At 42.6% G+C, this 21869-nt stretch overlaps 1 protein-coding gene across 2 annotated transcripts; it reads right to left on the reverse strand.

Moving 5' to 3' along the window:
- Positions 1 to 864: 864 nt before the first annotated feature.
- Positions 865 to 17122, reverse strand: LOC117819072. 2 transcript variants are annotated; one of them, XM_034692283.1, is made up of 6 exons: positions 16889 to 17122; positions 9122 to 9176; positions 8829 to 8882; positions 8066 to 8710; positions 7899 to 7964; positions 865 to 4094 (listed from the first exon to the last, which is right to left on the reverse strand). In XM_034692283.1, the coding sequence occupies exons 2-6, from the start codon at positions 9159 to 9161 to the stop codon at positions 1396 to 1398; spliced, it is 3504 nt and encodes a 1167-aa protein (XP_034548174.1). In that variant the 5' UTR covers positions 9162 to 9176; positions 16889 to 17122; the 3' UTR covers positions 865 to 1395. The 2 variants fall into 2 exon arrangements, with proteins under 2 accessions (XP_034548174.1, XP_034548175.1); XM_034692284.1 differs by having other exon boundaries at positions 8132 to 8710; positions 16889 to 17062.
- Between the last annotated feature and the right edge of the window lie 4747 nt (positions 17123 to 21869).

Consider the following 21869-nt stretch of genomic DNA (forward strand, 5'->3'; position numbering starts at 1 on the left):
AACGAGACTATGACGATCTAAAGTGCATCACTGATAATAAAAACTCTGACGAACGTATGTTTTGATTTTGTTAACGAGACGAAAACTTGGGTGGCGGACTGTCCATGTTTCCCCCTGTGCTGTGCGTCTTTAAAGACGGCGTGATGACTTCCTGTGACAGGCTGAGTTCTTATCTGAGGGGCTCAGTGTTAGCTTGGTCTCTACCTGCAGCAGGTGTGCTTTATGAACCAGCTCTCCTCACCTCCATGCATCTGTCTCATCTTCATTGAGGATTTTGACCCCCCTGGTGTGCGTTAGTGACAAAGACACAACCGGGGGGACGTCTGTTTAATATTTGATGTTTGACGTTGTTGCCGTGGTTACCGTAAAAAGCTTGGCGCCTACAGCTTGATTTAATCCAGTTTGGTGAAACATCAGACACATTTAGGAAGTTTGGATCAACTCCTCGTCATCAAAGATGCAGATGCATTTCAGAGTGTCGTGAACTGACTGTCTGTCCAGTTCGCCTGTCACTGCAGGTGCATTCAGGGACCGTCGTAAATGTGCAATACAGACCTTTCATGGCATTTTACTGTGAGTCAAGAGAATCAAAATACAGTCACAGTGGTCACATCAAGAATGTTTTCTTTTGACATTTTAGCAGGGCCAGGCTGAATTATTTAACTTCAGATATTACACAAGCAAAAGTGTTAAAGGAGTGTTGACGATTTTAACTCTTGGTATAACCCTGATACTGATATCTGATCAACCAAATCTAAAATAGCCGCCAAAATTAACACTGCTGTTAGCGAGGAGGCTAAAGCCCGTCTCTTTACCTCACACTATCTCGACAGAAGGTTGTGTTCTGCATTTCCAATATAGCACCGCCGACGATCAGCTTCAAACAGCGCTGCAGGAACAGATGGGTGACGTCACGGATACTACGTCCATTCATTATACAGTCTTTGGTTGTCATGCATGGTTTGTTAGTTCAGTTTTTGAAGTACTGAAGTACTCAGTCTTAAAACAACCTTGGGAAAAATATTATAACATCTTCCTAAATGTGAGCTTCATGCAGGGAGTTTCCATCACAAGGAGTCTAAGAGCTCAATGATGCATCAATGACGGAAGACGTGATTTAAGTTGAGCCTCCACAGTTGGCCAAAATAATCGTTTATCCGTCTCCCACAGTTTAGTACTTTAGCACTATATATTCATTTATGTCTTCAGCTACAGTTTTGGAAATGGTTGTCAGTACTCGAACAATAAAACTTGGAACCCCTTGGAGTGTCAGAACAATCGTAAGGTCTCCAGAGTGTCCGTTCAGAGGAAACATCCGGTTCATTGGCTGTGGTTCATCAGAAACATAGAAACCAGATGATTCTTTATCTGTTATGACCTTGAGATGATCGAGGATCAGAGGATGACACATCTGCTTTTGTATTTTTGTTTGAGCTCATTTATTTCTTCATCTTGTTTTTTCTTCAAGTTCTCCACTTCTTCTTTCAGGTGTTTTTCTTTACTCTTTGAGAGGTTTTGTAACAGGTCGTACTCTTTGTCACGCCTCCCCTCGGTCTCGTACAGTTGTCTCTGATGCGTTAGCTTCAATTCGTACATTTCCTCCATGTGTTTCTCCACCAGCGCAACAAAGTCCTTCGTGTATTTCAGTCTGAAATCGTTCAGTTCTTCGGCTTGTTTTCTGGCCTCCTCTTCGTACTTCTTCTTCATCTCCTCCATCTTTTTCTTGTAGCTCTCCTCTAACTGTCGTCTCTCCTGCTCCTCCTGTTCTTGTCTGAGGTGATCCTCCTCTTTTCTTTTCTTTTGCAGTTTTTCTCTTTCCTGCTCATATTCCTCCTGAAGCTTTTTCATTTTCGTTTGCTCCTCTTTGCGTTTCTGTTCACTTTCTTGACCTCTGTTTTTCCACCACTCATTTCTCTCTCTCTCCCAGTCCTCCCGTTGTTTCCTTATCTCTTCTCTGCTCAGGTCCAACTTCTTGTCAATGGTTTCCTTTTCCTCTGATTCTGACTTAATTTTTCTCTCCATAGTTTCAAGTTTTTGCTCCAACTCCAGTTGTTTAAGTCTATCCTGTTTTTTCTCCCTCTTGTCCTCCTCTTCTCTCCTTTCCTGCTCTTTCCTTCTCTCCTCACGCTCTTTATTCATTTTCTCCTCCATCTCTTTGAGCTGTTTGACCCTCTCCTGTTCTATTTCTTCTCTCTGTTGCTCCATTCTTTTCTTCATGGCTTCCATTTCTTCCTCGTGCTTTCTCTGGAGCTCGTCCCTCTGTCTCTGCATTTCTTCTTCCTTTTCCTTCAGGATCTTTTCCACTTCCTTCTGTATCGCCGCCTCGGCCTCTTGGAACATATCAGAGGTGTAGAAGCTGCCGCTGTTTACCTTCAGCATTTCTTTTGATTTTTTCAGTAACTCTGTGACTTGTGCTCGGTCTGTCCGCCTCTTATTGTTGAAGACCTGGTATCTTCCTCCACAGTCATTTATCAGCTTTTTCAAAAAGTCATCAGAGTCTTCGATGTAGCTCTCGATGGACTGGCCGAGATCGTCTCCTCTGGTGAATATGGTGATGATGAAATCTCCTGCATTCTTGCCAAAATATTTCTTGATCAGTTCCACAGAGTCCTTCTCCTCCTGTGTGCAGCGCCCGATCTGCAGCACTAATAGGAACACATGAGGTCCAGGAGCCAGTAAGCTGATGCACTTCACGAGCTCCTGTTGAGTGTCATCACTGGAGAGGTTTGTGTCAAACAATCCAGGGGTGTCAACCACCGCGACCGACCAACCATCAACCTTTCCAGTTTCTTTTTTGCAGAACTTGGTCACAGACTTTGAGTGGGCAGTGGACTTAAAATGTTCTTTACCCAGAATGGTGTTTCCAGTCGCACTTTTTCCATTGCCAGTCTTCCCGATCAGCACCATCCTGAGACTCTCTCCACTCTGGATTCCAACAGCATCTCTTCTCTGACTCCTCTGATTCACATCGCGCAGTTCAGCTTTGAGTCTTACGACCTTCTCCATCTGAGCCTTGGTGAACATGTCTGTTGTGAAGCATTTGGATCCTTCAATCGTCATCTTGGCCAACTCGTCCAACAGCTCTGGGATCTGCTGCTTGTCCTTAATGTTGAGAACAAAAGATTTTCCTCCCCACATCTGGATGAGCTCCTGGACATCTTTGGTCTTCTCTACAAAGTTAACAACCGCTGCATCTGTAGAATCTGACTCCACAGTGAACAGGATCATGGTGAAGGCAGTGACCCAAGAGCTGAAGGTGTCCTGGATGATCTCTAACTCTCCCTTGTCTTCATCAGTGAGAGGATCCACAGGTAGGACCAGGATGAAGGCATGGACACCTTCAGGATCACAGAGGGAGACACACCTGAGTGATTCCTCCATCACTGTCTCCAGAGGTTCTCCACACAGAGCAGGAAGCTCCACCAGGGAAACCCAACGTCCACACACCTCTCCCTGATGTTTAACACACTCTGATGAGCTGGAGGCTGAATGAAGACCTGTCTGACCTAAAATGGCCTTTGCTGCTGAAGTCTTCCCTGCTCCTCTCCTCCCACACAGGACCAGGTTTAAAGCTGGTTTTACACGTTCGGACTTGGACTCTTTAGTCCGTATTAGGCAGGTTCCTTTGTTTCTACACACAATGTTCTCAATATTCTCCATTAACAGGTTACGATCATCAGGTGTCATCTCATGATGTCGTCCTCCACAGTCTTCAATAAGCTGACTTACTACAATACTACTTTTATTCCCCCTGTGTGTCATGATGACCATGGAGTGTTTAAAAGCATCTTGACCAAACAGACTGAGGATGAACTTCAGTGTTTGTCTGTTCTCTTCAGTGAAATCAGAAGGTTTCACTAACAGCAGCAGAACATTTGGTCCTGGAGGACAAAGACAGCTCTCCACCTCTCTTCTCACAGCCTCCACAGACAGACTGAACAAGTCTGGAGTTTTCACCACTGTTAGTGGGTTTCCTCTCCACTCTGCTGGGAACGTTTTTGGGAGATTGAAAGCTTGGTCTCGGGTGATGATGTTACAGAGTTTTGTCTGTTTGTTTTCACTTTTTCCCAGGAGCACAATCCTGAATCCAGCTGCTGAAATACAACAGAGAGAAAATAAAACGCCATTAACTTGGAATTAAATAAAATCACTTCACTTTGTTATCATGAGGGGATCTCTTCACAAAACTAAAGGCTGATTGATATTTCAGTTCAAAGTTTTTGTGTTTTGATAAATGTTATGTCGTCAGTGGCGAAAGATGCTCATAGACATTCAACCGCAGACACTAAAGCCTTTTTGAAGCAGAGGAGCAGAAGTAGTAAGAACTGCTCAAGTATCTCAGTCTGTCGTGTCAAAATCAGGCTGTCAATCTGGCACCAGTTACCACAACTTGAACAAGAAGGCGGGGCTCACATACTGTACAAAGACAAACTGCGAGTAACACACACTCCCACCTACAAACAGTTTATAATCATCAATCAACCCAAAGAGCATGTCTTTGGACTGCATGATGAAACGGGTATCTGCAGAGAACTCACGCATCATATATGGGAAGGAAACTTCACATAGAAAGGCTGCTGTCTGGCAGGGGATCTGAAACCAGATCGTTGCTGTGCAGAAATAGTGCTACCCACTACACCACCCAAGAAGTGAAATGCAGAAGTAAAGTTCCTAATATTGCAGACTGTCTCTGTATAAGTCAGCGAAACATCAGACAGTGAAGAATCTTATTCAGTCCAGTTTTCAATGGTTGGGTAATAACAGCATAAAACATAAAAATCTGAAGCCCATTGGGTGGCTTCGTCCTTGACAGTTGTCTGCGTATCTGTCACAGATACCACTAAAGTCTTTCTATTTGAGGAAGAAAGTCAACAAAGTCTACTGTTGTTACTGGAAGTTATGATTTACAGAAAAGCATGAGGACGTACCAGAGTCGCAGGAAAACCTTTTGTGTTATGATTTTACAACAATGAGCACAAAGTGTTCCAATCAGACACAATTAGAGTGGTTCTGCAGACGAAGGGCTGTGTTGTGTTCAATGCACTGGGAGTTAAGCTCCTGTTACGTGCAACTTTACCTCAATGTTGTAAAACCATTCTGAACTGGATGGTTAGAAAGTTTGAGCCAGACTAATGCCGGCTGAATCTTCTAATTTAAGTGAAGAGTACTGAAGCCAAATGGTACACTATATCTGTGAAGATTCTCAGTCATCCGACGAGGCATTTCTTGATGACGTTTCAACTCTCCTCAGAAAAATGCTTCTTCATTTCTAAACAGACTGGTGGACCCTCTAAGGGTTGTTGATGTGGTAGTCACATGGGGCCTTTAGCAGAGTCCTTGACATAGTTCCTGGGAGTCGTTAGGAACATCGGTCATCTGTGGGTCGTTGGGGTCACATTATCCCTGTGGTGACTTCGGCCTTACTTCTTTTGATTGAAAATTCACAACAGCATTGTATGTTGGACATAAGTGGGAAACCATTTATCTACAACATACGACCGATGACCCTAAGGACTCTCAGGAACTAGAGGTGCATTTCGACCAAGAGTTCTTGGGTCTTTTAGCCTCCAGAACTACTTCCCCCTGAACTAAAAGGTTCCTGGTCCCCCATTGTTGTCTGCGTTTCGACCGCGGGCTGAAGTCCCGGTAGATTGTGTAAATCAGGCCAGTGACGTATGGAGAAAAAAAAGTAAATGCACTACACCACCAGGCCAGTAGGGGGCAGTAACACAAAGAGGAATGCCATTTATCACAGATGACACCATAGAAGCAGACGGACAGGCAGGTATCATTATGAGCAACACAACAGTTAGCCTGTTAACATGAAGAGACTCAGCTGGCGCTGTTTTAGATGGTGCTATATTTCATCACAGATGGATTCACTGAATCAACACGTGAGAGGAGATAAGCGCGAGTAGCAAAGACGTTTCAACACGGCTTTAAAATCCTTTTGAACTCAAAAAGCCGTGATCGCAGAGATCGGCCAGTGTTTTGGTTTAAACAGCGACCCTGTTAACTGGAGACTCTCAGCCGGATGCATCCCTCATAAACGTCTTTAGACCATCATTAAATATCTGATGAGGATATTTTGAAATCTTAATAAAAACTAAACTAGTTTGCATTCCCAGGAACTCCCTCTGTGTTTCAACAGCTGTGTAAACTCCACAAATACTGACACGTTCAGCAAAGAGGAATGCCATTCATCACAGATGGAAAAAACAATGACTGTGAATGGTTTTTGGAAAAAAATTGAAAAAAAAAATTGAAAAAAAAAATTGAAAAAAAAAATTGAAAAAAAAAATTGAAAAAAAAAAAAAATTGAAAAAGAAATTGAAAAAAAATTGAAAGAAAATTGAAAAAAAATTGAAAAAAGATTTTGAAGAAAGATTTTGAAAAAAAATTTTGAAAAAAAATTTGAGAAAAAAAAAAGTTGAATTTTTTTTTTGAAAAAAAATAAATTTGAGATAAAAAAAAAGATTTGAAATTTTTTTTTGAAAGAATAAAAAAGTTGACTTGGAGCCTTTCGAAAAAAAATAATTATCCTCAAATTTGAAATTGTGAAAAAAGTGAACATTTTGCGCCTGCGGTTAAAAACCTGGAAAAAGCAATGAATGAATCAACACGTGAGAGGAGATAAGCGCGAGTAGCAAAGACGTTTCAACACGGCTTTAAAATCCTTTTGAACTCAAAAAGCCGTGATCGCAGAGATCGGCCGGTGTTTTGGTTTAAACAGCGACCCTGTTATCTGGAGACTCTCAGCCGGATGCATCCCTCATAAACGTCTTTAGACCATCATTAAATATCTGATGAGGATATTTTGAAATCTTAATAAAAACTAAACTAGTTTGCATTCCCAGGAACTCCCTCTGTGTTTTAACAGCTGTGTAAACTCCACAAACACTGACACGTTCAGCTGAAGGTCTCCAGTTTACAGGGTCACTTTTAAAACCGGAACACCGGGAGGAGAGACGCATTCACGGTGGGCTGAGAGAAGACTACTGTTACAAGCTGCTAAATCAAGAGAATCACAGCTTCTTCTTTTGAAAAGTACACACACATACAAAAAAGATAGAACAAATAAAAACTAATGAAAGAAAGAGAAATCAAGAGAATCACAGATGTGTGTGATGTTATTGTGGACGGAGGGAGGAATAAAAACACTGAGGTTAATCGACCAATCAGACACGTTCAGCATTGCAGGCCCCACCCCCCGAAAGTCCCGGGACCTTTGAAAAGTACTACCCCCCCTAGCAGGGGCTTTTTAGGGGGGAGATTATCTACCCCTGAACTAAATTTAGACCCTGGGTCCACCGGTCCAAACGCACGTAGTTCAGGGGTAAAGTCCCTCCGGTCGAAAAACCCCTAGATTAACATTAGCATGCTGACGACTCTTAGAGGCTTATGTTCTCTAGATCCATCCACAAGTCTACAAAGTACTGTTGCCTTTTTGGATCAAGCTTATATTGTCGTAGGTCAGAGCCTTTTTCAGAGAAAGTTTTGCAGGGAGCCAAACACAGAGCCTTGGAAAAATTAAAAATTAAGAATTAAAGCAAATGAGGGAGGTCCCCTCACAGATATGCCAGAGGGAGCACACTAAGACCATGTATGCTTCCTGTGCTCTTAGTGTGCTCCTCACGCCGGCAGTTCAGAGGTTTTGATCTGTGAACATGCACACCAAACTAAAATTAGGATGTTCAGCAGCCGTCACAGGCTGCTCACAAAGCCTGTATGAAACAGAGATCAGCCTTTCTCAATATGTAAGAGGTAATAAAAACATGTCTATATAACAAAAGGTTTATTTTAATTGGTTATTTTCAATATGAAAGAATTGTGAAAGGTTTTGGTGTTACAGCTTGAGAAAAGATGCCATCAGAAATCCATCGGCTGCCTTTACTTACTCTGAGTCAGGAGGGGTTTTTCTGAGTCCAAGTTCTGTAGAGACCGTCCTTGAATCGCAGACAGTCCTTAGAAAAGATAACCGAAATTGATATGCAGCTTCATTCTCTATAGGTTAATGGAACAGACGGGATTTGTGTGCAGAAGGTTGTCATTGCTGTCAACTTACCAGCCGCCCTGATAGCTTGTACGAGAGAAGGCTGAGTTTCCTTTTGTTTTGGGCTTTGATGATCACCTGGTAGAGTAGCAGTCGGGTCCTCATATACTTCATGGCTGACATGCTCTCCGTTGTTCTCCTTCACGATTTGACCCAAACGTGTTAACAGCTCTGAATGGTCAAGGTGTTTCTGTTTCAAGTGTCTGTATTTACACTTTTTGATCATGTCTTTTAATGGAGGGTGTTCCTTGTATTTTTTCTTTAAGCCTGGACTCTCCTCTCTGGGTGTTGATATCAATACCAGTGAATGATCAAAAGATCGATCACTGAAATTTTCAAGGACTCTGCAGAGACTCTGTTTGTGTTTGTCAGTGAAGTCTTCAGGCTGTAGAACCAGCAGGAACACATGAGGTCCAGGATCAGAGAGACTTGCACAGTCTTTGACATAATCTGTCAACTGTTTTTGAGAGATGTCACGTTTAAGCAGGTCTGGGGTGTTGACAAGGATGATTTTGTTCTCCTCCAATGTTGTGTTAACTCTTAAACATTTGTCTTGTTCTTCCTCAGTGTTGAACACAGTCTGTCTGAGTATAAAGTTCCCCACTGAACTCCTCTCAGACCAGCTGTTCCCCAGCAGAACCACCCTCAGCTCAGACACTGTGAAAAACAAGGATTTAGAAAAGATGAACTTATAGTTTCATTTGAAGGGTTTGTTTACCTAAAAAATATTGTACTAACAGATTCTCTTACACATTGGGATAAAAGTTTTACTCACTGGAAGGTGGCAACCATTCAATGCTGCTACTTCGCCTCAGAGGATGCAGATCATCTGAAACAAGAAGGACAAATATGAATGTGTCATCAAAGTCTTTCACTTTAATCATTAAAGTTATTAATATACCTCAGACACTCTTGATTATCATAAGTAGGGTTACATATTGAACAGTGGGGAAAAAACAGTTTTATTAGGTTTGTAATCAGCTGGGTGAAAAGCTCTTCTGTTTTCTGTATAATATGTAAAAAGAAAGAAGGGCGTTACAAATACTATTAAAGTCTGACTGGACTCACCTGCTGCTGCAGTCGCCATGACACACTCTGCTGTAAACATCAGGGACTGATTCAACTGCAAATAAAAAGCAGGACAGAGAATGTGAAACTGAAGAATCAATAGTTTGTTTTTTTTAATTAAGAAAACATTTCAGATTAACGTCAGGCACAGTTTGGTTTGTGACAGCATCTAACCTTGGGTGTAATTTTTGGGTTCCATGCTTATGTCTCAGGAAGTGATTTTGCTGGTTCACATGTTATTTCATGTATCATGTATTAGGTCAGTACACATGGCTGTGTGCAAAGTAAAATAAAATATATGTACACCCAAAGTCCAAAAGAAGCTGAAATACTTTGTAAAATGTTAATAAAAACAGATTTGACTCTTTACAAATCACTCAAAGCCTATTTTAAATTGTAAATAGTGCAAAGACAACATATCAATTGTTGAAACTAAAAAAATATTTTTGTTTTAAGAAAAATATAAGCTCATTTCAAATTTGATGCCAGCAACAGGTTTCAGAAAAGTTAAAACAGAGACACTAAACACTGAGAGAAACATCTCCCAACTAATGATGTTAACGATCAGCAGGTTAGTCACATGACTGGGATTAAAAAGGACACTCCAGAGAGGCGGAGTCTCTCAGAAAGAAAGCTGGGAAGAGGTTCATCACTCTGTGAGAGACTGCGTGAGCAAATAATTCAACAGTTTCAGAATAATGTTCCTCAGAGTGATATGACAAAGAATTAGTGGATTTCATCGTCTGCAGTACATAACATCATTACAAGATTCAATCTGGAGACACCTCTGTACAAGAGGGACAAGGACCAAAACAAAGACTGGATGGACCTGATCTACAGGCCCTCAGGCAGCCTGCAGTGACTTCCACTACAGAGTCATGTCTGTTTTTAATGCAATAAAACACAGACATGACTCTGTAGTTGAAGTCACTGCATTAAAAACAGACATGACTCTGTAGTGGAAGTCACTGCATTAAAAACAGACATGACTCTGTAGTGGAAGTCACTGCATTAAAAACAGACATGACTCTGTAGTTGAAGTCACTGCATTAAAGACAGACATGACTCTGTAGTGGAAGTCACTGCATTAAAGACAGACATGACTCTGTAGTGGAAGTCACTGCATTAAAGACAGACATGACTCTGTAGTGGAAGTCACTGCATTAAAAACAGACATGACTCTGTAGTGGAAGTCACTGCATTAAAAACAGACATGACTCTGTAGTGGAAGTCACTGCATTAAAAACAGACATGACTCTGTAGTGGAAGTCACTGCATTAAACACAGACATGACTCTGTAGTGGAAGTCACTGCATTAAACACAGACATGACTCTGTAGTGGAAGTCACTGCATTAAACACAGACATGACTCTGTAGTTGAAGTCACTGCATTAAAAACAGACATGACTCTGTAGTGGAAGTCACTGCATTAAAGACAGACATGACTCTGTAGTGGAAGTCACTGCATTAAAAACAGACATGACTCTGTAGTGGAAGTCACTGCATTAAAAACAGACATGACTCTGTAGTGGAAGTCACTGCATTAAACACAGACATGACTCTGTAGTGGAAGTCACTGCATTAAACACAGACATGACTCTGTAGTGGAAGTCACTGCATTAAAAACAGACATGACTCTGTAGTGGAAGTCACTGCATTAAAAACAGACATGACTCTGTAGTGGAAGTCACTGCATTAAAAACAGACATGACTCTGTAGTGGAAGTCACTGCATTAAAAACAGACATGACTCTGTAGTGGAAGTCACTGCATTAAAAACAGACATGACTCTGTAGTGGAAGACACTGCATTAAACACAGACATGACTCTGTAGTGGAAGACACTGCATAAAAACTCAAATTCACTTAAAAGAAAGACAGAGTCAAGAAAAAGGGCAACTTTTCTGTGGTCTAATTATTCAAAATGTGACATTCCTCTTTTTGATATCATGGATGCTGCATCCCTCACTTTACAGAGAAGTGTGACCAAGAGGAGGAGCCCAAACTGGCTGCAAAAGCTGTAATTATAACTTATATCAAAATGCTCTGTCAGCACCAAAACATTTAAACTAATGTTTTAGCACTGCTTTAGTGTGATTGTCATCAATATCATTACAGTGGACATTTTGCATATCTCATCTCTTTAAAGCTGGGGTTGGTAGTCAGATTTACATACACTTTTTGTTCTCCTGGTTAAAATGATCTTTATGTCCTGATGGTAATCAATACATAATGTGTTCTTAAAAAAGAAGTAAGAAAAGCTGCTATCTACAGCCGGAGTAAACCTGGGAAAACACCAACCAATCAGCCTTTTTTGGGGCCCAAAATTTTAAACCATTCAAATCCTGTCCTGCCGTTCGGCCGCCTCCTGCAGAGCGTACATTTCCCCGGCGTTCACTCCCCGTCTCCTGCCTCTGCTTCCCCTGACTCTACTGACTGCCCCTCTCCCTCGACCTCGGGCCTGTCCCCTCTGACCCGATGAGGGTCCTTGCTCAGGACTGTAGTCCGGATCAGAGTCTAAAAAGCTCTCACCACGGGGGCTCTGACAAGCAAAAGAATTAATGACATTTAGTAAGTCCTACAGAAATGTAGATGTACTGTAGCGTCCGTCCGGATGCTGTAGTGATGACGAGCCGATTGGTGAACACGTTGATCTTTACTAACCGGTCACTGTCAGCCGTTACCACGACAACCAACAAAACAACAATCAATGTTTGAATGAATGAAGAACTTCTCCTCTTGTCTCTCCTCTCTCCAGCTCACACATTGGGTGCTTCTCAAAGCTCTAAACTGCAGTCTCCTCGCTCCTCGCTCCTCGCTCCTCGCTCCTCGCTCCTCGCTCCTCGCTCCTCGCTCCTCGCTCCTCGCTCGAACCGGAAGTACTTACTGATGCGCCATTTTAACTTGGGTCCCAAAGCTCTAAACACTGCTGGAGGAGAAGAGCGAGGAGCGAGGAGACTGATCCGAGGAGGGATAATCGAGGAAACATGAGAGCAGACTTTGCGGAAGTCTTTTCTCTGACAGACACGCCCCCTTATCGAATATCACTCACCGATTGGACGCTGCAGTGACTTATCCGTAACTTTACATTAGCTGAGTTTAATAACAGAGAAAAGACGGACCTTAAAACAGTCACTAAGGGTGCCCTGAAACAGACCTTAAAACAGTCACTAAGGGTGCCCTGAAATAGACCTTACAACAGTCACTAAGGGTGCCCTGAAACAGACCTTACAACAGTCTCTAAGGGTGCCCTGAAACAGACCTTATAACAGTCACTAAGGGTGCCCTGAAACAGACCTTAAAACAGTCACTAAGGGTGCCCTGAAACAGACCTTACAACAGTCACTAAGGGTGCCCTGAAACAGACCTTAAAACAGTCACTAAGGGTGCCCTGAAACAGACCTTAAAACAGTCTCTAAGGGTGCCCCGAAACAGACCTTATAACAGTCTCTAAGGGTGCCCTGAAACAGACCTTATAACAGTCTCTAAGGGTGCCCTGAAACAGACCTTAAAACAGTCTCTAGGGGTGCCCTGAAACAGACCTTATAACAGTCTCTAAGGGTGCCCTGAAACAGACCTTATAACAGTCTCTAAGGGTGCCCTGAAACAGACCTTAAAACAGTCACTAAGGGTGCCCTGAAACAGACCTTACAACAGTCTCTAAGGGTGCCCTGAAACAGACCTTATAACAGTCTCTAAGGGTGCCCTGAAACAGACCTTAAAACAGTCTCTAAGGGTGCCCTGAAACAGACCTTAAAACAGTCACTAAGGGTGCCCTGAAATAGACCTTACAACAGTCACTAAGGGTGCCCTGAAACAGACCTTACAACAGTCTCTAAGGGTGCCCTGAAACAGACCTTATAACAGTCACTAAGGGTGCCCTGAAACAGACCTTAAAACAGTCACTAAGGGTGCCCTGAAACAGACCTTACAACAGTCACTAAGGGTGCCCTGAAACAGACCTTAAAACAGTCACTAAGGGTGCCCTGAAACAGACCTTAAAACAGTCTCTAAGGGTGCCCCGAAACAGACCTTATAACAGTCTCTAAGGGTGCCCTGAAACAGACCTTATAACAGTCTCTAAGGGTGCCCTGAAACAGACCTTAAAACAGTCTCTAGGGGTGCCCTGAAACAGACCTTATAACAGTCTCTAAGGGTGCCCTGAAACAGACCTTATAACAGTCTCTAAGGGTGCCCTGAAACAGACCTTAAAACAGTCACTAAGGGTGCCCTGAAACAGACCTTACAACAGTCTCTAAGGGTGCCCTGAAACAGACCTTATAACAGTCTCTAAGGGTGCCCTGAAACAGACCTTAAAACAGTCTCTAAGGGTGCCCTGAAACAGACCTTAAAACAGTCTCTAAGGGTGCCCTGAAACAGACCTTACAACAGTCTCTAAGGGTGCCCTGAAACAGACCTTATAACAGTCTCTAAGGGTGCCCTGAAACAGACCTTATAACAGTCTCTAAGGGTGCCCTGAAACAGACCTTAAAACAGTCTCTAAGGGTGCCCTGAAACAGACCTTACAACAGTCTCTAAGGGTGCCCTGAAACAGACCTTATAACAGTCTCTAAGGGTGCCCTGAAACAGACCTTACAACAGTCTCTAAGGGTGCCCTGAAACAGACCTTACAACAGTCTCTAAGGGTGCCCTGAAACAGACCTTATAACAGTCTCTAAGGGTGCCCTGAAACAGACCTTAAAACAGTCTCTAAGGGTGCCCTGAAACAGACCTTATAACAGTCATTAAGGGTTCCCTGAAACAGACCTTAAAACAGTCACTAAGGGTGCCCTGAAACAGACCTTAAAACAGTCTCTAAGGGTGCCCTGAAACAGACCTTATAACAGTCATTAAGGGTTCCCTGAAACAGACCTTATAACAGTCTCTAAGGGTGCCCTGAAACAGACCTTAAAACAGTCTCTAAGGGTGCCCTGAAACAGACCTTAAAACAGTCTCTAAGGGTGCCCTGAAACAGACCTTATAACAGTCTCTAAGGGTGCCCTGAAACAGACCTTAAAACAGTCATTAAGGGTTCCCTGAAACAGACCTTATAACAGTCTCTAAGGGTGCCCTGAAACAGACCTTAAAACAGTCTCTAAGGGTGCCCTGAAACAGACCTTAAAACAGTCTCTAAGGGTGCCCTGAAACAGACCTTATAACAGTCTCTAAGGGTGCCCTGAAACAGACCTTAAAACAGTCTCTAAGGGTGCCCTGAAACAGACCTTATAACAGTCTCTAAGGGTGCCCTGAAACAGACCTTATAACAGTCTCTAAGGGTGCCCTGAAACAGACCTTAAAACAGTCACTAAGGGTGCCCTGAAACAGACCTTACAACAGTCTCTAAGGGTGCCCTGAAACAGACCTTATAACAGTCTCTAAGGGTGCCCTGAAACAGACCTTAAAACAGTCTCTAAGGGTGCCCTGAAACAGACCTTAAAACAGTCTCTAAGGGTGCCCTGAAACAGACCTTACAACAGTCTCTAAGGGTGCCCTGAAACAGACCTTATAACAGTCTCTAAGGGTGCCCTGAAACAGACCTTATAACAGTCTCTAAGGGTGCCCTGAAACAGACCTTAAAACAGTCTCTAAGGGTGCCCTGAAACAGACCTTACAACAGTCTCTAAGGGTGCCCTGAAACAGACCTTATAACAGTCTCTAAGGGTGCCCTGAAACAGACCTTACAACAGTCTCTAAGGGTGCCCTGAAACAGACCTTACAACAGTCTCTAAGGGTGCCCTGAAACAGACCTTATAACAGTCTCTAAGGGTGCCCTGAAACAGACCTTAAAACAGTCTCTAAGGGTGCCCTGAAACAGACCTTATAACAGTCATTAAGGGTTCCCTGAAACAGACCTTAAAACAGTCACTAAGGGTGCCCTGAAACAGACCTTAAAACAGTCTCTAAGGGTGCCCTGAAACAGACCTTATAACAGTCATTAAGGGTTCCCTGAAACAGACCTTATAACAGTCTCTAAGGGTGCCCTGAAACAGACCTTAAAACAGTCACTAAGGGTGCCCTGAAACAGACCTTAAAACAGTCACTAAGGGTGCCCTGAAACAGACCTTACAACAGTCACTAAGGGTGCCCTGAAACAGACCTTAAAACAGTCACTAAGGGTGCCCTGAAACAGACCTTAAAACAGTCTCTAAGGGTGCCCCGAAACAGACCTTATAACAGTCTCTAAGGGTGCCCTGAAACAGACCTTATAACAGTCTCTAAGGGTGCCCTGAAACAGACCTTAAAACAGTCTCTAAGGGTGCCCTGAAACAGACCTTATAACAGTCTCTAAGGGTGCCCTGAAACAGACCTTATAACAGTCTCTAAGGGTGCCCTGAAACAGACCTTAAAACAGTCTCTAAGGGTGCCCTGAAACAGACCTTAAAACAGTCTCTAAGGGTGCCCTGAAACAGACCTTACAACAGTCTCTAAGGGTGCCCTGAAACAGACCTTATAACAGTCTCTAAGGGTGCCCTGAAACAGACCTTATAACAGTCATTAAGGGTGCCCTGAAACAGACCTTAAAACAGTCTCTAAGGGTGCCCTGAAACAGACCTTACAACAGTCTCTAAGGGTGCCCTGAAACAGACCTTATAACAGTCTCTAAGGGTGCCCTTAAACAGACCTTACAACAGTCTCTAAGGGTGCCCTGAAACAGACCTTACAACAGTCTCTAAGGGTGCCCTGAAACAGACCTTATAACAGTCTCTAAGGGTGCCCTGAAACAGACCTTAAAACAGTCTCTAAGGGTGCCCTGAAACAGACCTTATAACAGTCATTAAGGGTTCCCTGAAACAGACCTTAAAACAGTCACTAAGGGTGCCCTGAAACAGACCTTAAAACAGTCTCTAAGGGTGCCCTGAAACAGACCTTATAACAGTCATTAAGGGTTCCCTGAAACAGACCTTATAACAGTCTCTAAGGGTGCCCTGAAACAGACCTTAAAACAGTCTCTAAGGGTGCCCTGAAACAGACCTTAAAACAGTCTCTAAGGGTGCCTTTCATTTCCTCGCATCTCTGGTGGGCGGGACTAAGACGCGAGGAAGAGACGCGAGGATGGACGTTTAGAGCTTTGAGAAGCACCCACTCTACACCTCTCCTGATGCCTTCACTGACCGTCAACACTGTAGGAATTAAGCGTCGTTTTGGAGGAGCTCCGAGGGAGGAGGGGTTAGATGGAGTCCTGAAGAAAAGCTACATTCAAATTCATGCTAGTTTTCCGAGACTAGCAACCCTAGCTTTAATGTAGCTGAATTTAAGACACTGCATGCCCTCCTTAAAGCCAATAAAAAGTAGCTGGTTGTGAGTTCACACAGCGTGGTATCTCACATTGAACAATGCTGCACATTTACACTTCATTAACATTTCTTGTCGCTTCATCAATCAGCTCTTTTCAATACATGCAGAATTTACTGCTTTGGATGTTTGTTGTCATAATAGACACAGACACACATCACATGTTACAGCAGCAAAGTATTCACACAGTACACAGTCACAACAGAGATCACTGTTTGCAGAGAAGTTACTGTAGTAAAGAACAAAAATGTAATAACAGTAATAACTAAGAGGAGGAGGAGTGGAGATGTTTTCAAAAGTCAATCCCAAGTTTTAGTAAAGTTTGGTCATTAGATTAGATATACATTTGATTAGTCATTTAAGTCTAACTATTCCAATTAATACCTGATCTAATACATAATCAACAATAAAGATATTCTATCATTAGCTTCATCATTTGATTATTCTTATGTAGGTAGTTGTGGTCGTTTACTCACCAGATGAATTTCTTGCTGCGACACAAACGCATTGAAAGTGAAAGTAAAAAGTGACAGCCACGAAAAGAAGGAACTCCAGCTGCCAGTCTTTTTAAATAATTCAGTTAATGGACACTTCTGATAATCAAAGTTGTCCAGTGTTCAAACAGCTGTCCAGACTCTGGGAGTTTATATTCTGAGAACGTTCAGTGGAGATCCGAGCGCTGAGATGGTCTCAAAAAAAAATCAAAACTCTTCATTGGCTGAGGGAGGCAGCCAATGAAGAGTTGGCATTGTTTTTTTCCCCCCGGTAACAAACCTTTAGAGCAGTGGTGTCCAAACTTTACCAAGAGGGCCACATTTGATGTTGTCAGAATACCTCAGGGATAGTGGCTCCTACTGAGACTTAGGAATCATACAAGTTATATATGAAATCTCTATTAAATAACAATTATTTTAAAGTAGTCTTCAGTTCTCCACAAGCCATTAGAAAACTTTACCTTCTTCTGGAGGAGAAGGTTTTTCATTCGGGTCGGGCAATGTTGGAAAAAATATTGTCTCATTATTTTCCTATGGCAGGATCACGATGTGGATTTCATCACACTTCTATTTCATGTTGTTTTAAAGACTTTTCTGACCAGCAGACAGCATTTTGAGAACTAAATTATTATTTTCCTGAGTTCTGAACATTTTTGATGCACCCAATTTTGCCTTTTCTGCACAATTTCTTTATTTTGATTTTGTCTTGTGTCCTCTTTTGTGTCTTCTGAACTTTTAGTGTTCATAAAGAACATTTTCACATCATGATAAAAACATTAGTATGAAAACCTGTCCACTTTAAGAGTTCCTGTGTTTCTTCTTTAATGCTGTCTTGCAGAATTCCCACTGCTTTGGCTTTAGACAGGGAGTCAATCAATCAATCAATCAATCTTTATTTGTATAGCGCCAAATCACAACAAACGTCATCTCAAGACGCTTTTACAAACATAGAAGGTCTAGACCACACTATGTCAAATTATGAACAGAGACCCAACACCAAGACAGGGTAAGACTCAGTCTGACCCCACCTTAATCCATCATGAGCATTGCACATCGCAGTATTTAGCTAGTTACAGTGGAGAGGAAAAACTTCCTTTTAACAGGCAGAAACCTCCAGCAGGACCAGACTCATGTTAGACAGCCATCATGCCTCGACTGAGTTGGGTCTGGAAAGACAGATAGAGGGGAGTAAGAGAGAGAGAGAGGTGATAGTGATGAGACGAGTCGTAGAAGCTGTTGCCGCTGGAGTCCAGCACGTCCGTATCAGCTGGAGTCCAGATCGTCCACAGCAGGAGGACGTCTACGGCAGCTCAGAGGAATCTACAAGACAATGGAGCTCAGGGACTCCAGAAAGGTCTATGGTTAGTAACTTTAATGGGACAGGCAGAGTTAAAGTAAGTGATGAAGGGGTTGGGGGGAAGAAGGTGAGCTAGGATCCCAGTGTGTCAGTGTGCCAGTTCCCCCGGCAGTCTAGGCCTATAGCAGCATGACAAAAGCTGGTCCAAGCCTGATCCAGCTCTAACTATAAGCTTTATCAAAAAGGAAAGTTTTAAGTCTACTCTTAAAAGTGGAGAGGGTGTCTGCCTCCCGGACCCTGACTGGTAGATGTTTCCAAAGGAGAGGGGCCTGATAACTGAAGGTTCTACCTCCCATACTACTTTTAGAGACTTTAGGTACAACTAGCAGGCCTGCATGTTGGGAGCGTAGAGTTCTAGAGGGGTAATAGGGCACTATGAGCTCTTTAAGATACGAGGGTGCCTGATTTTTAAGGGCTTTGTAGGTTAAAAGAAGGATTTTAAATTCTATTCTACATTTTATTGGGAGTCAGTGTAGAGAAGCTAACACTGGAGAGATGTGCTCCCTCTTCCTAGTTTTAGTCAATACTCGAGCTGCAGCGTTTTGAACTAGCTGAAGAATCTTTAGAGACTTATTGGGGCAGCCTGATAAGAGGGAGTTACAGTAATCTAACCTGGAGGTAACAAATGCATGGACTAGTTTTTCTGCGTCGCTCTGAGATAGGAAGTGTCTAATTTTAGAAATATTGCGCAAGTGAAAATAGGCTGACCTTGAGATTTGCTGAATTTGGGAATTGAAGGATAAATCTTGATCAAATAGGACTCCTAGATTCCTAGCCGAGGTGCTGGATGCCAGACTAATGCCGTCCATATGAAGCTTTTTGAGACGTTTCTGGATTGACTTTAGTTTTGTGTGTGCTCTTGAAAGAAACTGAAAATGTACAGATGATTCAGAATCTGATTAATTTCTGTTCTATAAATAACACATTTTAAGATGGAAGCTTGGGGCCATAAATAAATGGACCTTGGGCCGCGATTGGCCCCCGGGCCGTACTTTGGACACGCCTGCTTTAGAGACTATATGTATGGATGAGGGGATTTAACTCATATTTCTGTGCATCAAAGTTGATTTCATTAACACCAAAGCAGCTGACATTGATTAACAAACTCCTCTACTACTTTACTGACCAGATCAATATTTAATGGACTTGATGCTATACTATATACTTCACTATATATAAAAAAGTGCTCCTTTAATTTGTTTGAGCAGTTTATATACACATATATACATATGATAAGTAAAGCGACACAAAAAATGAATAGAATTTGATGCCTGGATGTGCAAGCAGATGTTTTAGCACTTGAGGCACTGTATTGGCATTCGAGAGGACCTGGCCAGAGTACTGTCCTGAGGGATCAGGGAACTTGTCTCTGATCCTCCAAATGCAGCGACTGGGGATGACAAGCCAGTTTCCCTGGCCCAAAAAGCCATGCTGCCAATAGATGGAATATCTACAGGCAGCATAATGGTGCTTCCTGTTGTCATCCCCTGGCTCCCTGGTTTCACCTATCACCATAACGTCCTCCCGGTACTGCCTGTGAATGCGTAAAAAGCCTCCCTCAAGGAAGTACTGGGAGAAGTGTGGTATTACACTCACACAGTTTGCAGGGTCCTGGCCACAGCACTTCCTCTCCCCAGGTCCATAGGCGTGTTCCTGCAGTTACCACAAGCACACCATGGTTTCTATTTCTATACACAGCTTTAACGTGCGATATGTTCATAAACGTTTGAGTAAAATATAGTAGCTGCAGGTTTCATTAAATACTTTTAATTTTTCATTCATTCAGCATTTTACTGTTTTAACAGATAGTCATTCTGTTCAAACATGAATACTAAGGAGTATAAAATCATTTAACTGACAGCTTTTGTTTTTAAACTAAGAATGAACTCTAAAATAGATGTAGTTTATTAAATCTATCTTACAATATGATACCAGTCTTTTCACTGATGAGCCGATGACTGACAGGAGGAGACCAAAATATGATTTAATTATTTACAAAGCAGATTAATCAACTAAGAAATGGGATGTGAAAGTCAGTAAGTCAGTAGTGTTCATGTGTGTGCATGAGTGATTGTATGGTGAGTGAAGTGTTTGTAAAAAGGAAATCCAGAATGAGCAGCCGGTCCATTTGACTGAATACTCCCGGCCTGCTCTTATGGCCCAGGTGTTCTCAATCCACAACGTCCCTGCCCAGCCACTAAACCACTGCCAGCAAAAACATAACCACGAGCAGGCGCTTAAACCTATTTTCAAGTTAACTCGATGAATGAGGATGTCTACTGAAAACCGTTCAATTAGTTTTATGAGTTTTCTATTTGGGCTCTGCTGTTCTGGAGCTAAACATAAACCAGCAGTTGCAGTAAGTGACCACTGTCTTCCATATTTGAAATAATAAACATTATTAATACATACCTAGGCCCCTCTCCTTTGGAATCATCTACCAGTCAGGGTCCGGGAGGCAGACACCCTCTCCACTTTTAAGAGTAGGCTTCAAACTTTCCTTTTTGATAAAGCTTATAGTTAGAGCTGGATCAGGCTTGGACCAGCTTTTGTCATGCTGCTATAGGCCTAGACTGCCGGGGGAACTGGCACACTGGGATCCTAGCTCACCCTCTTCCCCCCAACCCCTTCATCACTTACTTTAACTCTGCCTGTCCCATTAAAGTTACTAACCATAGACCTTTCTGGAGTCCCTGAGCTCCCTTGTCTCGTAGATTCCTCTGAGCTGCCGGAGACGTCCTCCTGCTGTGGACGATCTGGACTCCAGCTGATACGGACGTGCTGGACTCCAGCGGCAACAGCTTCTACGACTCGTCTCATCACTATCACCTCTCTCTCTTACTCCCCTCTATCTGTCTTTCCAGACCCAACTCAGTCGAGGCATGATGGCTGTCTAACATGAGTCTGGTCCTGCTGGAGGTTTCTGCCTGTTAAAGGAAGTTTTTCCTCACCACTGTAACTTGCTAAATACTGCGATGTGCAATGCTCATGATGGATTAAGATGGGGTCAGACTGAGTCTTACCCTGTCTTGGTGTTGGGTCTCTGTTCATAATTTGACATAGAGTGGTCTAGACCTGCTCTGTTTGTAAAAGCGTCTTGAGATAACGTTTGTTGTGATTTGGCGCAATACAAATAAAGATTGATTGATTGATTGATTGATACTCCAGACAGAGTAGAAAATGTGCCGGCTGTATTATCAAAATATGAAATAAAGCGTTGCAGTACAGTGTTGGTCAGATACAGTGGTATGAGATTTGATGTTGGAGCTCCATCTGCTGGCCCTGCCATGGAAGTACTAGAGGTGTGGAACATTTGAAGGAATCAGCCATCAACTACAATATGATACAGATGTTAATACAGTTAAAAAAGCTTTGTAGGATTTCTAACTTCATTCTTTTTTTTACTGTCATTTAGTCCTTGGGTTAGCCACCTCAATCAGATACTGGTGTTTATTACTCAGAGCACTATATGGGCTGCAAATGTTGCTTCACAGAATTAAAAGTGCTTCTGTCATATAATTTGGCTTTTTTTTAACCAAAAACTTGTTTGAATGCTTAACATATTTTCTTTTCTACTTGTGATTCATTTTCTAAATCCACATGGAT

The sequence above is a fragment of the Notolabrus celidotus genome, chromosome 9 (genome assembly GCF_009762535.1).
Source record: "Notolabrus celidotus isolate fNotCel1 chromosome 9, fNotCel1.pri, whole genome shotgun sequence".
In the NCBI taxonomy this organism is placed as follows: Eukaryota; Metazoa; Chordata; class Actinopteri; order Labriformes; family Labridae; genus Notolabrus; species Notolabrus celidotus.